This window comes from Musca vetustissima, unplaced genomic scaffold (assembly GCF_032173495.1).
Source record: "Musca vetustissima isolate MV318-11 ecotype Yass unplaced genomic scaffold, APGP_CSIRO_Mvet_v1 utg1266, whole genome shotgun sequence".
Lineage (NCBI taxonomy): Eukaryota > Metazoa > Arthropoda > Insecta > Diptera > Muscidae > Musca > Musca vetustissima.
The window spans coordinates 400,419-415,253 of NW_026882875.1; the positions used below are offsets into that span (position 1 = coordinate 400,419).

The 14,835-nt window shown below is 31.9% G+C and overlaps 2 protein-coding genes across 2 annotated transcripts in view; one reads left to right on the plus strand and one right to left on the minus strand.

Annotated features, from left to right (window-relative positions):
• LOC133329561 (FH1/FH2 domain-containing protein 3) overlaps positions 1 to 9,804 on the plus strand; it is a 76,628-nt gene extending 66,824 nt beyond the window's left edge. The window contains exons 12-18 of the mRNA XM_061538038.1: positions 2,455 to 2,670; positions 2,820 to 2,942; positions 3,015 to 3,170; positions 3,237 to 3,556; positions 3,626 to 3,865; positions 3,931 to 4,157; positions 9,688 to 9,804. Of these exons, the coding sequence (XP_061394022.1) occupies positions 2,455 to 2,670; positions 2,820 to 2,942; positions 3,015 to 3,170; positions 3,237 to 3,556; positions 3,626 to 3,865; positions 3,931 to 4,157; positions 9,688 to 9,761 (1,356 nt within the window). The 3' untranslated portion in view covers positions 9,762 to 9,804. The remainder of the gene's footprint in view (positions 1 to 2,454; positions 2,671 to 2,819; positions 2,943 to 3,014; positions 3,171 to 3,236; positions 3,557 to 3,625; positions 3,866 to 3,930; positions 4,158 to 9,687) is intronic.
• LOC133329551 (acyl-CoA-binding protein homolog) lies at positions 7,073 to 7,556 on the minus strand. Its single transcript, XM_061538027.1, has 3 exons — positions 7,508 to 7,556; positions 7,393 to 7,420; positions 7,073 to 7,345 (listed from the first exon to the last, which is right to left on the minus strand). The coding sequence occupies exons 1-3, from the start codon at positions 7,554 to 7,556 to the stop codon at positions 7,084 to 7,086; spliced, it is 339 nt and encodes a 112-aa protein (XP_061394011.1). The 3' UTR covers positions 7,073 to 7,083.
• Positions 9,805 to 14,835: the final 5,031 nt, after the last annotated feature.

Sequence of the window (14,835 nt, forward strand, 5' to 3'; positions counted from 1 at the left end):
TATTTAATATTTATGGTACATTTTATATACATATATCATTTTATGTTTAAGTACAGCATACGAGTTAAAAAATAGCGAAAAACACACGAAACAGCTGTGTCTATAAAGTTATGGCGACAATTGATCGAAATCGGCTTCACAATGACGGTAAAAATATATTTCTGGTGCCATATGACATTTCCAGAAGCGAACTCATTATCAGGCATGTCCTGGCATTCACTTCAACGCTAGAGGTGTATCGAACACACGTCAAGCTGTTCTGTAACACACTTTACACCTTTTTGAAGTGAATTCTTTACACTACATTTTCATAGTGAGAGTCGGGTGTATTCATGTTATTCTATATAAAAGATTATTATTTATGTTATTATTGCGAATAATTTGTTTAAAATCACAAAATTAAGATGAAACGCCATTAAAAACCCATTACAAATCGACACTAGGTTTGTATACAATTTTTTCCGAATGGATCTCTCGCTTGACACAAACAGATGATTTGAAATAAGATCGTACAAGATATGGTTACCAAATGTTCCTCTTAAATCAATCAACAAATTAATTATATTACAGAGTCTTTCATACATCTTATTCATGTTGTGAATAATAAAATATTAAAAAATAATAATGAAATTATCGTTAGAATTAACGAAATTTCAAAAAATGACAGACACAATGTTAAAAATTAATGCAATTAATATTCTATGTCAACACTATTTCTGCAAAGTACCATGTCTTTCTTTATAGTATAAAGGTTTTGTTGTGCAGAAGTTCGAAAAATTCAATTCACGTGAGAAGTAAAATAGGAAGTAACTTCTGAGGGGAAGTCGATGTGTGAAATGTAAAAAACACACCATATTTTGGAGAACATACCCATATGGTTGTTTACAGTCAATATGCCAAAAAATGAAATTAACTCATGAACGTTTTCGTGGGACAATTTTTCACAACTTTCTACGTAGATAAATCACGATAAATCGATGAACTTCAATTTGTGTATTTTCGACTTTTTCATTAGAAAGATTTTAAATAGTAGAAATGAAAAAAAATGTTGCCTATTATTTTGAGAGTAAACTTTTTTTATTATTAAAACTTTATCTAATCTATGATATGATACTGGCATACGAGGTTGCAAAAACGTCATAACCCTAATATAAAATGTTTATTATGTATTATAAAGTAGTTTAATGCATTCAATCGTGACCGAAGCTTGCTCAAAGGCAAAGTCGTTTCAAAAACGACCCTTGTTCCAGAGAACATATAGATTTTTTTATTCATTCGTAAATCATAAATTTCTTCTTACCGATGTTGCAAAATTCTTCTTTAAACAAATGTATTTTAGAATATATTTTTCAAAACATCACATACACAGTTACACATTTTGCATACGACTTTGGCATAACAAGCCAAAATATGACAAAATTTTAATTTATAAGTTGCTATAGTCCACCTTGATTGATTGTACCATGCTTTATACCATTCGTAACTTAATTTTCAAATTCAAAATTCTACATATTATTTTGATGGAAAGAATATTATAATTTCTCCCATATATCGTAATCCGGTGTCAAATTGTATAAACTTTTGAAATTTCAGTGGTACTTTCAGATTTTTATGATATTTTTAATTAACTGTAACCAGTGCGTAAGGAAAATTCTCGATAAAAACTGTTTATCTACTGTTTGAAATATACCCCATAAACTGCACCACCCATTTTTGTTATTTGTAAGGTATGAACCACCAATTCGGTATGGTGACATTTTTGCTTAGAGACATGCTTAAAGGGTCCCACGTTGTTGTAAAATATAAATTTTGTCATGTTAATAATGACTTATTGGGAAAAGTTTATTTTTTATTTCATGGTACAACCAACCGAAATGAACTTTTACATTTTTTGCACGGGTTTACTTAAATTTGTTTACACCCTTAAGAATTGAAAATATTCACAATATATTTTACACAATATTTTATTCCTCCAAAACAAAGTGTGCTAGTACTCTGGTTTAAATATTTCAAAATGCCCATATGTCCTCAGAAAAAATAAAATATAGAAACCAAAATATTATTTCAGCAACACAAATACAACGAATTACTAAATATTTAACATTAATTTAAGTAGCAAACAAATAATTTTGTGTGTTTGTGAGTCAAGTGTCGTTGTTATATTGTAATAATAAAATAATGCGCAACAATTATCACTCAAAAAATTATCAATAATAATTTTAGAGTAGTAAACCAGTAATGAAAATATTAATAAAATAAAAACTATTAATAAAATAATAATAAAAATATGTTGAATACAATTTATTCTTAAAAATGGTGATGGTCACTTCATGCAAAATAATTTACATATTGTCACAATAGTTGAGCTTTTTATTATTTACGCTAAACATCATAATAAAAAATTATTTTTTCTGAGTTATCAGTTTTACTAATTCCCCACTGGTTGTGTTACAGAAACAACAAGAAATGAACAAAAGCAAGGAGGTCATTGTTCTCGATCACAAGAGATCGAATGCCATTAATATCGCCATGACCAAATTACCACCGCCTCGTGCTATTAAGGCGGCCATTTTGAAAATGGATGCAACAGTGGTTACCCGGGAGGGTATTGATAAACTATTGAATATGTTGCCAACCGACGAGGAGAAGGGTAAAATTCAAGAGGCACAGGTAAGTGAAGGCTATTTTTTTCATATACAACTATGGAGGGAATATATCTACATAGTCCCGAAAGATCTATATTCCACATTTGTTCATAAAAATACTAATACCTGAATATTTTTCAAAATCAAAATACTAATTTTTGTTAATTTTTCTAGATGGCAAACCCCGAATTACCCTTAGGCAGCGCCGAACAGTTTCTACTGACATTGGCATCTATCTCAGAATTACCAGCTAGATTAAGATTATGGGCATTCCGTTTAGATTTTGATAATAGTGAGGTAAGTTATTGTAGTCTGGAACTTTCATTCACAGAAAATTATTTACAAAAATCTTTACAATTTATGTTACAGAGAGAAATTGCTGAACCTTTGATGGATTTGAAACATGGCATAGAAATATTGAGAAATAATCGTACATTTAAATGTATTCTATCCACATTGTTATCGGTGGGCATATTCTTGAATGGTGCCCCTGTCAAAGGTTTCCAAATCGAGTATTTAGCTAAGGTAAGTTCAAACAGAGAAAAATAAAAATATTTCTAGGTTCTAATAAATTTGTAATCCTATTTGCAGGTTCCTGAGGTAAAAGACACCGTCCACAAGCATTCATTGCTTCATCACCTGTGTCACATTGTCATGGAATCGGGTATGGAAACCACCGATTTGTATTCCGAAATTGGTCCCATCACCCGTGCCTCAAAGGCTGATTTCAATGAGCTGGCCTACAATCTCTCCCAGTTGGAAAATGAATGTAAAGCATCATGGGATCGTTTGAAATTAATGTGTAAACATGATTGCCCACCCCAGCTGCAACAGAAATTGGTGGACTTTTTGGCCGACTGTGCAGAGAGGATAATTATTTTGCAAATTGTGCATCGGCGTGTTATGAATCGGTAGAATATTTATAAACAACAAAAATAATTTATTTATTTAATATTTATTTAAATATCCTTTCTTTATAGTTACCGCAAATTCCTTTTATGGTTGGGTGTACCACAACACAGTGTTGCCGATTCCAAACCCAATGAATTCTGTCGTATTCTTTCTGAATTCGCCCTAGAGTATCGTACGACACGTGAACGTGTCCAACAACAAATCGAAAAGAAAGCCAATCATCGTGAACGCAACAAGACCCGAGGCAAATTGATAGTTGATATTGCCAAATTTAAGACCAAAGAAGATAAACAGGATGCTGAATTGAAGTAAATCATCAAAATGTTTTTTTTTTTTCAAAACATTTATTAATTGTCTACTGTTTTTTCTACAGAGAACTTTTGGGCACCCCCAGTTCAGATAATGCCGATGGCACGTTAACATGGCGACGTCGTCGTGCCGAAAATCTACGCTCACCCCAAATGCGCCAAAGTGAAGAGAACTTCACCGATGGTGATGATGAGATATTAGAATCGCTGGTCAAGACTGCCACAAAAGCTCCAGGCAATAGAACAACGCCAAGAGAACGTAAACGTACCCGACACGCTGATAGAAAATCATGTAAGTATTATTTTATTTACTATTTAATATCTCAAACATTTCTAGTACTTTAAGTAGAGACACGTTTCCAGAATTCGTTAGGTAATTCGTTTAAATAATTATATTTAAAAAAGAACTGTATATAAAATCAGAATGGAGTTCTAGTAGTCGAACAGGATGTAGTATTATGAAATGAGTACAAATGAAATGTATAAACGTACAGGAGGAAGGAATAATAAACAAGCATGAGAGAATATATAAAAATACATAGGAAGAAGTCTATGAAGTCGACCGGAAGGGAATCCAATAGACCATCTGGAAGGCGTCTTAATATACAGTGAACAGTCTTTATAGACGAAGCGGGAGATTTCATAAACAAATAGAAGGGAGAAAAATAAATCAATAGAAGTGAGTCTTTATTGAAGAACAGGACTGAGTTTTTGTAGACAAGTACGATGGAGTTTTAATAGAAGGCTTAATATACGAACAGGAAGGAGCTTAAATAAACGAGCTGGAAAGGGTCTCTAAGACAGGAGGTATATTGAACGATGAGAATAAAATATGACAGACGAGCATGGAGTTTCTCTATAGAAGAGTATGAAGGGTTTTACCAAACGTGCTGGAAGGAGTCTAATAAGGCGAGTTGGAAGGAGTCTGTAAGGCGAGCATGTGGTTATCTTTATAGATGAGAAGAGTAGAAAGTAATATATCAAAGTTAACAGGAAGAAATTTTAACATAGGACTGCGGAGGATCTCATTGGATAAAGCCGTAGCAGGAGGCGTCTTTTTTTTATAGAAGATCTCGAGGGTGTCTTAAAAAAAGAAAAGGAACAATTCTTTTCATTTATAAACGAACTCCGAGGTAGAATCTATAGAAGAACTGAAAGGTAGATTTTATTGACGATCTTAAAGGGATTCTTTATAGACGAAATGAATACAAATGAATACAAACGGTTTCTTTATAGAAGAGCTGAAAGGGAGTCTTTATAGACTGACTGAGGGTCGTATTTATCGGCGAGCTGATGTTGGGACATTTCAATTTATTTTTGTAAAAGTAAACATTTTATTTGCATTCCTATTAATGCGTATTCTGGAAACTTTGTCATAAAATGTTATTCAGAATTCTTCAATTATTATTACAAACATATTCTTGGTTTTATTTCTTTGAAATCATAATATTTAGGTTTCTGTTTTGATACCTATCATGATGAACATGAACATTATTAATAATTTCAACAGAAATATGTTCACATTCATACTTTTTATTTTATACTCGTTATTCCTAGTAGTTAAATGTATATTTGTTCAATTGACATATCATTGATATTAGCTTGTGAAAGTTCCATTAAGAGATAAATTGTAAATTTATTAATTTTTATCAAATCAATTGATAAACTATGTATTTAATTGCTGTATTGATTGAATATATAAAAACATTAATAGCATACTTTAAGTATGCCAACAATACCAGCTATTTAATTATAGAGTTGATCCTTTTTGTAGCTTTCACAGTCTAGTTTTCTTTTAAAAAAATGTATAAAATATTTCAAATTATTTATGTTAGTGTTTTATGTTTAAACTATTGGTGTATTTTTTTGTTTTCTAATACAAATTTATTTTTGTTTTCATTTTCTCATATATTCATTCATACATCTTCACCATCATCACCATATCTCTTCATAATGGCATTGGTGTAACGTTTTTTTTTTATTCAATAATAATCTCCTGGGGTGCTTATCCTTTGATGTAAAAAACTGTACATTGTTTCTAACACACAATACCACCTATTTCCCTTCACAACATTTTCCCCATTCATTCATAATCCAATGGACATTTTGTTGAATACTGATATTTCATTCAATCACACACACCCACACATACACCCATCCTTTCATTCATTAAATGCCTTCATGTTTGTTGTTTTGAAACCAAATGGAAAATTCATTTAAATGAAGTGAAGCGTTCACGTACCCGCGAAGGATTCACAGTTGAAAGAATTACAACGGCATAGTTATTGCGTTGCTCTATCACAGCCATTTTTTAGTTTTGGTTATAATGGTTAGTGTGCATCATTTTATTTTTATATATTTTTTTTATTTTGGTTCCGTTCGAATTTTAATTTATAAGTTTTAAATTTTTTTGCTTTTGTTTGATTTAAATTAATTGGTTCAAAAGTGCATGTGTTGATTTTGATTTTATTGTTGTTTTTAAAGTTTGCTTGTATTATTGTTTTTAAAATTGTTAATATGCAGAAATCCAAGTTCGCACGAACTTAGACAAGTATAAGTCATGGAAGTCTTCACAATAATAACATTAGGTACGATCGGGAGAAATAACATCTAAATAAACAGAATTTATATAGGTTAAAGGAACTTTATATTTATGAGATAAAACGTAGTCTAAATGGCGAGCTGAAAAAAGTCTTTATGGACGAGCTGCAGGGATTATTTATGGACGAGCTAAAGGCAGTCTTTATAGATGAGCTGAAGGGAGATTTTATGGACGAGCTGAAGGGAGTCTTTATAGTCGAGCTTAATGGTTGACTTAGACAAGCTGAAGGGAGTAATTTTAGAGGTGTTGAATGGAGTCTTTTTAGGCCAGTTGAAGGGTGTCTTTTTAGAAGATTTGAAAATAATTTGAAAGTATATCTTTATAGATTAGCTGAAAATGTGTCTTTATAGACGAAATGACTCTGAAACTTTATTAATGGGTTAAAACGGATTCATTATAGAAAGACTATAGGAAATATTTATAGACGAAGTCTTTATAGTCTGAATATGAAGCGAAAGAGTTGTTAAAGGTGACTTATCGGTATTACAAAGAATGGATTGTCGCCAGTATGTTTCCCAATTTTTCACGAAACCAATAAATACACAAGATGTTCTTTTTTTCAATAATTTAAATCTTTATTGTTCAAATATCATAGCCGGTTATCACAAACACTAATTTAAGCATATTGGGGAGCGTACTTTTCGTAGGCAGCAATATAAGCAGCCTTGGCAGCATCTTGGCTCATGCCCTTGTTGGAGTTCCAGGCATTCCATTTAGCCTTACCCTTCAAGTCCAAAGCACCGGGTTGGGCAACGTTGCAATCGCCAACGGTGGCTTGTTTGAAGAGACCGTAGAATTCCAAGAATACATTATCTGGGGGAGTCTTGGTGAAGGATTTGGCTTTTTGGGTGGCGGTTTCGAACTGTAAAGATTGTAATATTCATTAGCAACCAATTTGAATAAACTTCGCGATCATTTAACTTACATCCATGTTTGATCAAGGGGCTTTAGATCTAATGTTAAACAAAAAATTAAAGAAAAAATATAAAATTAAATTAAAATTTGTTTCTTTGTAAAGAATTTTAATTTGTTATGCTTACCAGTTGTATTGAATAACAAGCTGTTAATGCTAGTTGATTTGCTTGCCATTGCTCATTTTATACCATGACTAACCTTATTGGCCATCGTTTATTACCAACCAAAGCTTATCGTTGCATGTGCCGAGTAGTCTTGGAAACTTTTCTCCAAATACACTGTGTGTTTGTCTTAGATATCGATGAAATGCAATAAAAATATACAATATAATAGATCATAAAAACAGTGAGGTCTGATAATAATGTTAGCTAAGAAATACCCATGGTTTTGTATAGCCGGGAGGGTAATTTTTTTTCTTTCAATTTATTATCTATGGTTGATAATATGATATGACCAGTTAATAGCCATTATTAAGGATTCCCTTAGCAGCAGAGTGCTAATAATTATGTTTAAAGTAGTCAAATGTCAATTCCAGTATTCGGTAAGAAACTACTGGAAGGCCATATTCAGAATTATTTGTCAGCCTTTTCTTATATTCTATATCATTTGGTTTCCACTATTACTAAGGTTCGGGCTTCCTTTTTCTTATCATTGTAAAGGGGCTTCTGTACGCGGACTCAGAAGAGACATAATTGATGAGCACTAGAAAGTCTGAAGATGCAAACTCAAAAATATCTTTATAGATGAATTGAAGTATTTTAAGGGATCTAATGAGTGGTTTTATAGATATGAATGGAGTATTTATAAAGGAGCTGTAGGGAATCTTTATAAACCTGCTGAAGGGAGTCTTTATAGACGAGCTATATGAACTATTCATAGACAATCATTTAGACGACCTGCAAATAGCCTTTATAGACGAACCTCCAAAGCGGCTTTAATTTGGCATTTTGTCCTCTTGAAGGGGGCACATATAGTTGAAAAATTTCGATATGGGTATAAGTTTTTACGTAGGTTCTATATAAAGGGTATTTTTAGGTTTTTAGCCATATTGGCAGTCGCGGTGTAATTTGGAACGTTAAATTTTTGAAAGTTGAAAAAAAACATTTTTGAAAAAAATCGATTTAGGTTCATGTTTTTATAGATAATAGGGTATCTTTATAAACCTGCTAAAAGGGAGTCTTTATAAAAGAGCTGAAGGGAGTTTTATAGACGAGCTATATGAACTATTCATAGACAATAATTTAGACGACCTGAAAATAGCCTTTATAGACGAACCTCCAAAGCGGCTTTAATTTGGCATTTTGTCCTCTTGAAGGGGGCAAATATAGTTGAAAAATTTCGTTATGGGTATAAGTTTTTACGTAGGTTCTATATAAGTCCTGATTTATATTAGGCGAGTTTACTTGCGGCAATTTTTATCGTTCTCTTTTGAACTTGCTCCATGCGTCTATACAAGGCAATTCGGTTTCCAAAATTTTTTTCATTTGTTGTTTTTTCACATTTAAATATATATAAAATGTCAACAAATACGAAATACACAAAACGAATTGCCAGAAATATGTCGGTACGAGCAATTATTTTTCATTTCCATACCTCTTGCCCCTCTCTCCAACAAACAAAGACTTGCCGCAAGTAAACTCGCCTAATCTAAATCAAGACTAAAGGGTATTTTTAGGTTTCTAGCCATATTGGCAGTCGAAGTGTAATTTGGAACGTTGAATTTTTGAACGTTAAAAAAACATTTTTGAAAAAAATCGATTTAGGTTCATGTTTTTATAGAAAATAGGGTATGATTATGATACCCCATATTTTTTGGGTGTTATGGCGAACTTTCCCGCATATGTCCTAAATATTGGATGTAATTTGGTAGTCCGATTTTTATGTAGACATAGCTTCCATATAAAGATCCCGATTTATTTTTGGTATTTTGAATGTTTAGCTACATTTTCCGCCAAAGTGGGAATTCTGACGAATAAAAAATAACAGAAAATGTTTAATACAGATCTATGATTTTACATATCCCCAATACCAAGCTACCACTATATTTTCGGTAAGATGAGGATACTAATCTATACTTTCAACCTAAGTCGTCCTATATACATGTTCTTCATTCGTGTTTCTGTTTTTTATTTTTAATTAAAAAAAAACGTTGTTATTGATTTTGTAGTATTAATTTGAATACCTTTTAATAATTCGTCAAATTCAAAATTTCATTTTTAATACTAACAGAATGCTGCATGTTTAAGCACATTCATAAATAAACCATTCTAATATAAAATATATCTTAATTTTACTCTAATTCCAGTGCGCCGTACTCTGAAAAACGGTTTAACCGAAGAGGAGAAACTTCAGGTTGCAGCTCTAATAAAGACTTACTAAAACTTAGGCCAGCTTAACAATAGCTGGTCTCTAGATGCTGAAAAAAAATAATTGACATATAGAATTTCTTCGTAGTAGACTGAATATGGAATCGTGAAAAAACCATAACACTTTTATTAAAAAAAAAAAATACTATTTTGTATAAAAGACGATCTCAAGAACGAAAGTACTTGTAATTGCAAAGTTAAAAGGTGCAGAATGGCCGAATTTGGAAAACGAATGTGCTCGATATAAAATAAAAAGAGAAAAGCGCGCATATGGCATTGTGAAGAACATTAGAAACCAGTAAAACAAACGAATAAAACTGCGGGTATTTTTATTGTAATAAAAACAAACGACTTTAAACGATTTACAAACATCAGAACAACATCAATATATATAATATGTAAAATATTTCGAATACATCACATAGATGTATTTTTATTTAGTTTTATTTTATAAACTTTCACATAGTTTCTATTGTAAGTGAGATACAAACTTTTGATTGATCTATATATAGAATCTATGCCTAATTATATAGACCAATCAAATGTTTTGTTTTCGTTGATTTACAACACCAATTTCTAAAAAAGAAAAACATGTAATATTAGTGTGTAATTTATGAATTTGTTAAATATCCAGTTTTTATTTTTGTTGATTATTTATCATTTATTTTGTAATTGTGTAATTATATAAAACAAATAATGTATTTTTCCTAAACCAAAAAATTTAAATAACCATAAAAAATGTTTTAAAAAATTGATGATAATAAAATCAAACAAACACATGTATAACTTATTTCTTAGATAAACTTACAAAATCTAAATTGTAGTTTTTAAATTAATAATAAAATAACGAAAACCTAGTAATATTTCAATAATAAAAACAAAATAAAAAAGAATAAAACTAAAAAAAATTAAGTTTTTTTATTATAGGGGCATTTAACTGTTTGTATTAAATAATAAATGGATTTTTTTGTACATTTCACACTCTTATTATTGACAAATCTGTATACCAAATTGTAGAGTTCTATCTCTACCGATTCCATTCAAATATAATATTTAGTACTTTATAGTACCTCTTCCAAAATTTTTTCACAGTTCTACATGTAACCGTTCCCGCGTAATACAGTTTTTAGTACGAATTTCCAAAAACCCCGTCTTATCACAAGCCTACGGACCAAATCCGACAAATTTCAATTTTCTAGCTTTAGCCGTTTCGGCTGGGCGATGATGATCAGTCAGTCACTTATAACGTCTTCCCAATATTCATTCGAGTGTGAAATGTACATATTCTCTATATTTGGCCCAGGTAGTAAGGGTTGCGTGCTGCTCTTGATGTTTTTTTTGGAAAATCTTTTTTTGAAATAAGGAAGTTCTTCGCCGAATATCGAGAGATATACACTCCCAGAGAAACGTGTCAAAATTTGGAAACGATTGGATTATTAGTTTTTGAGTTATCGTGCCCGCCATTCGCAAAAGATAAAAACGCGTTTAAAGTTTGAGAAGCCCTTTAGCCGTCACTTGATGTTGACACAATAAATCGGCTATATCTTCAAGGGTTCTTGAGATTTTCACTGGAAATTTTTTAGGGACGTTCTTGAATTAGTGTAGATTCGAATGAAATCAAAAAAAAAATTGAGAGTTTTGTTCTGTAATTGCGTTCAGTACGTATATTAACTTTGGGCTTCGGACCACCTTCTCGCTTCAACTACAACCTTATCTTCGATCACACCTTTCCCTAATTGGAGGTTGTAATATATCAACTGAATTTCACAATAGGATAACCTTTAACCTATCATTTTTATACCCTTCACCACACTGTGATACAGTGTGCATATGTTTGTAACAGACAAAAGGAAACGAGATAGACACATGGGTCCTTTTGAGAATATGCATAGAATCATTTTCTGAGTCGATTTACGCATGTCCGTCCGTCTATCCATGTTAAATTGTAAACAAAGTACAGGTCGCATTTATAATCCGAATTAGATGAAATTTGGCATAGGGCACTTATTTGGCCCAAGGACGAACTCTATTAAAATTGAGAAATCAGTTCAGATTTAGATAGAGCTCCCATATATATTTTCGTTCGATTTAGGGTAAATGGTGTACCAAAGTCCCTATATATCTTTCGATCTGCACGAAATTTGGTACAGCGTACTGAATTAGGACTAGAATGATGTGTGTTAAGTCTCCTGAAAATCGATCCAGATTTAGACATAGCTCCCATATCCATTTTCGTCCGATTTAATGTAAATGGTGTACCAATGTCCCCATATATCTTTCGATTTGCACGAAATTTGGCACAGCGTACTGAATTAGGTCTTGAATGATGTGTGTTAAGTTTCCTGAAAATCGGTCCAGATTTAGATATAACTCCCATATATATTTTCCTCCGATTCCCGACTTTACTACTTTCCTTACTGGTTTAATCCTACTTTATTTCAAGGTACAATAGTTTTTACAAATGTTGTCACCAATAGAACACACAAAACTAACGGTATCTATACTAATAAAAGAGTAAAGTGATTGACTGACTGATTTAACGATACATCAACGCCCAGACAAAATGGCTGAAGCTAGAATCTTGAAATTTTGGGTGAGGGCCATTATTGGTTCAAAGGTGACAGATAAGGCTGGGTTTTTGGAAGTTCGTACTAGAACGGTACGGAAAGTACTAAATGTGATACCATTTGTATTTGGCGAACCGGTAGAGCTAGAACTCTTACAATTTAAATGAGGGTCACTGATGGAGTGTAGAATATATATAGCAATGGGTTTTTTGGACTTTCGAACTATAAGTATGCGTAAAGTACTAAAATGTACTACATTTGTACGTAAAATGTGAATGGATAGAGCTAAAAACTTCAAATTTGGAATGTACAATTATTTGGAGGTACAAATAAACCTGAAATTTAAAATTAACATTACCGCCGGAGAGTAGGATTAGAATATGTACGTAGTTATGGAATTTTTGTACTTATGTGTACGAAAAGTACTAAATCGTACTATAATTGGTACAATTTGGATTAGGGTGAACCGATGGAGCGGGAACAATGAAATTTGGAGTCAGGATAACTGTAGAATTGGGGTCAGGATTCAGTTTAAGAAATTAATACTTATGAGTTTTTACTTATGGAATTTTAGATGAACCATTAGCTAGATGAATAGATAAATGAGCTAGAATCATGAAATTTGGAGACAGCATAACTGTTGGAGTGTAAGATTGGGATATGTAGGAAGTTTTAGACATTTGTACTAATGTGTACTAAATTTGGTACAATTCAATTTAAGGTGAAGCGATGGAGTTGGAATCCTAAAATTTGGTACAATTCGAATTGTGAGTTAATCGATAGAGTTAGATTCCTGAAACTTGGATTTAGGATCACTATGGCGGTGTAGGTTTGTGATAAGAAGGATGTTTTAGAAATTCGTATTACTGTGTACTAAATTTGGTACAATTTGAATTGTGGGTGAACCGATAGAGTTGGAATCCTAAAACTTGGATTGAGGATCACTGTGGGCGTGTAGTTTTGGGATAAGTAGGAAGGTTTGGAAGTTCTATATTTAATTAATACTTACTTAATTCTATATTTAGTACAATTTGAATTGTGGGTGAACAAATAGAGTAGAAATCCTGAAATTTGAATTTGGAATCATTGTGTAGGATCGGGGTATGCAGGAAGTTTTGTTGGATGGTTGTGGAGGGTACTTATGGAAATAATGTGTGCTAAATGGAACTTTAGAGCTCGAATCATGATATTCAAACGAATGACGAATCATGGTATTCAAATTCAATTTATGGTCCATACTAATGTGTGGATTGTTTAATTTTTCTTACATATGCAGTTTTCTCGGGGTCAAAAATTTTGTTCATATAATTTGAATCTACACTAATTAAAAAATGTCCCTACAAATTTTCAAATGAAAATCTCAAGAACTCTTGAAGATATAGCAGATTTATTGTGTCAGCATCAAGTGACGGCTGAAGGGCTTCTCAAACTTTAAACGCGTTTTTCTCTAAACATTTTTTTGCGAATGGCGGGCACGATAACTCAAAAACTAATAACCCAATCGATTCCAAATTTTTACACGTTTCTCTGTGAGTGTATAGCTATCGTATGAACTAGGATAAAGCCAATCGGTGGACATCTTCCTTATTTTTTAACTTTGGTTTTGGTAAAAAATTGGCGATTTTCCAAAAATATTTTTTCAAAGGTCCGCCATTTTGTTAATTATAGAGCGAAGTCAATAATCCTAGTTCATACGAGAGCCAGACATGCACTCTTTCTAACACCGTTGGAATTTTCGGATTCCGATGTTCCAGTGAGGAGTTATCATGTCCGCCATCAAAAATAAGGACTTTTCTTTAATTACAAAAAACAACAACAAAACAACAACAAAAATTTGTTGTAAATTATTTTTCTTCTATTTTAAATCTTCAATTATATGTGTGTAAAGTTACAAACCTTAACAAGCATTGGTATCGATTTACCAGCCCATTGAAAATCTTGAAAAATTAAAATCGAAAATGGGGGGGGGGGGGTATATACAAAAATTTTTATTGTACTCTTGATGCAGCAAACAATTATGATCAATCACAAATAAATATCAAATATAGTAGAATTAGTATTATGTCGGTCCCCAATTAACGTTACCACCGAATATTCAATATTTTGGGGATTTTAGTACCTTCTTAGCCTATCAATGAAACTTCTTAGCCTATCAATGAAAGAGAATAGTTAATTTTTCAAAAATATTTTTATTTTTCAATATAATCTCCTGAAACTTCAATACACTTTGTCTAACGCTTTTCTAGCAATACTATCCCTTGATTAAAATAGTTTTCCTCAAGGTCTTTAAAATAGTAGTTTACAACTGTAATTGCATCTTCATTTGAGGTAAAACTCTTGCAACAAAGATTTTTGTTCAGATTTGGGAACAAGTTAAAGTCTTTGGGAGCTAAATTAGGAAAATAAGGTGGTTTGTCGAGCAACTCGTACCTTAATTCGGTGATTTTAGCTATTGTTAAAACACTCTTGTGCTCTGGTGTGTTGTATTGATGAAAAATTAATATTTTTGTGTTGTAAACC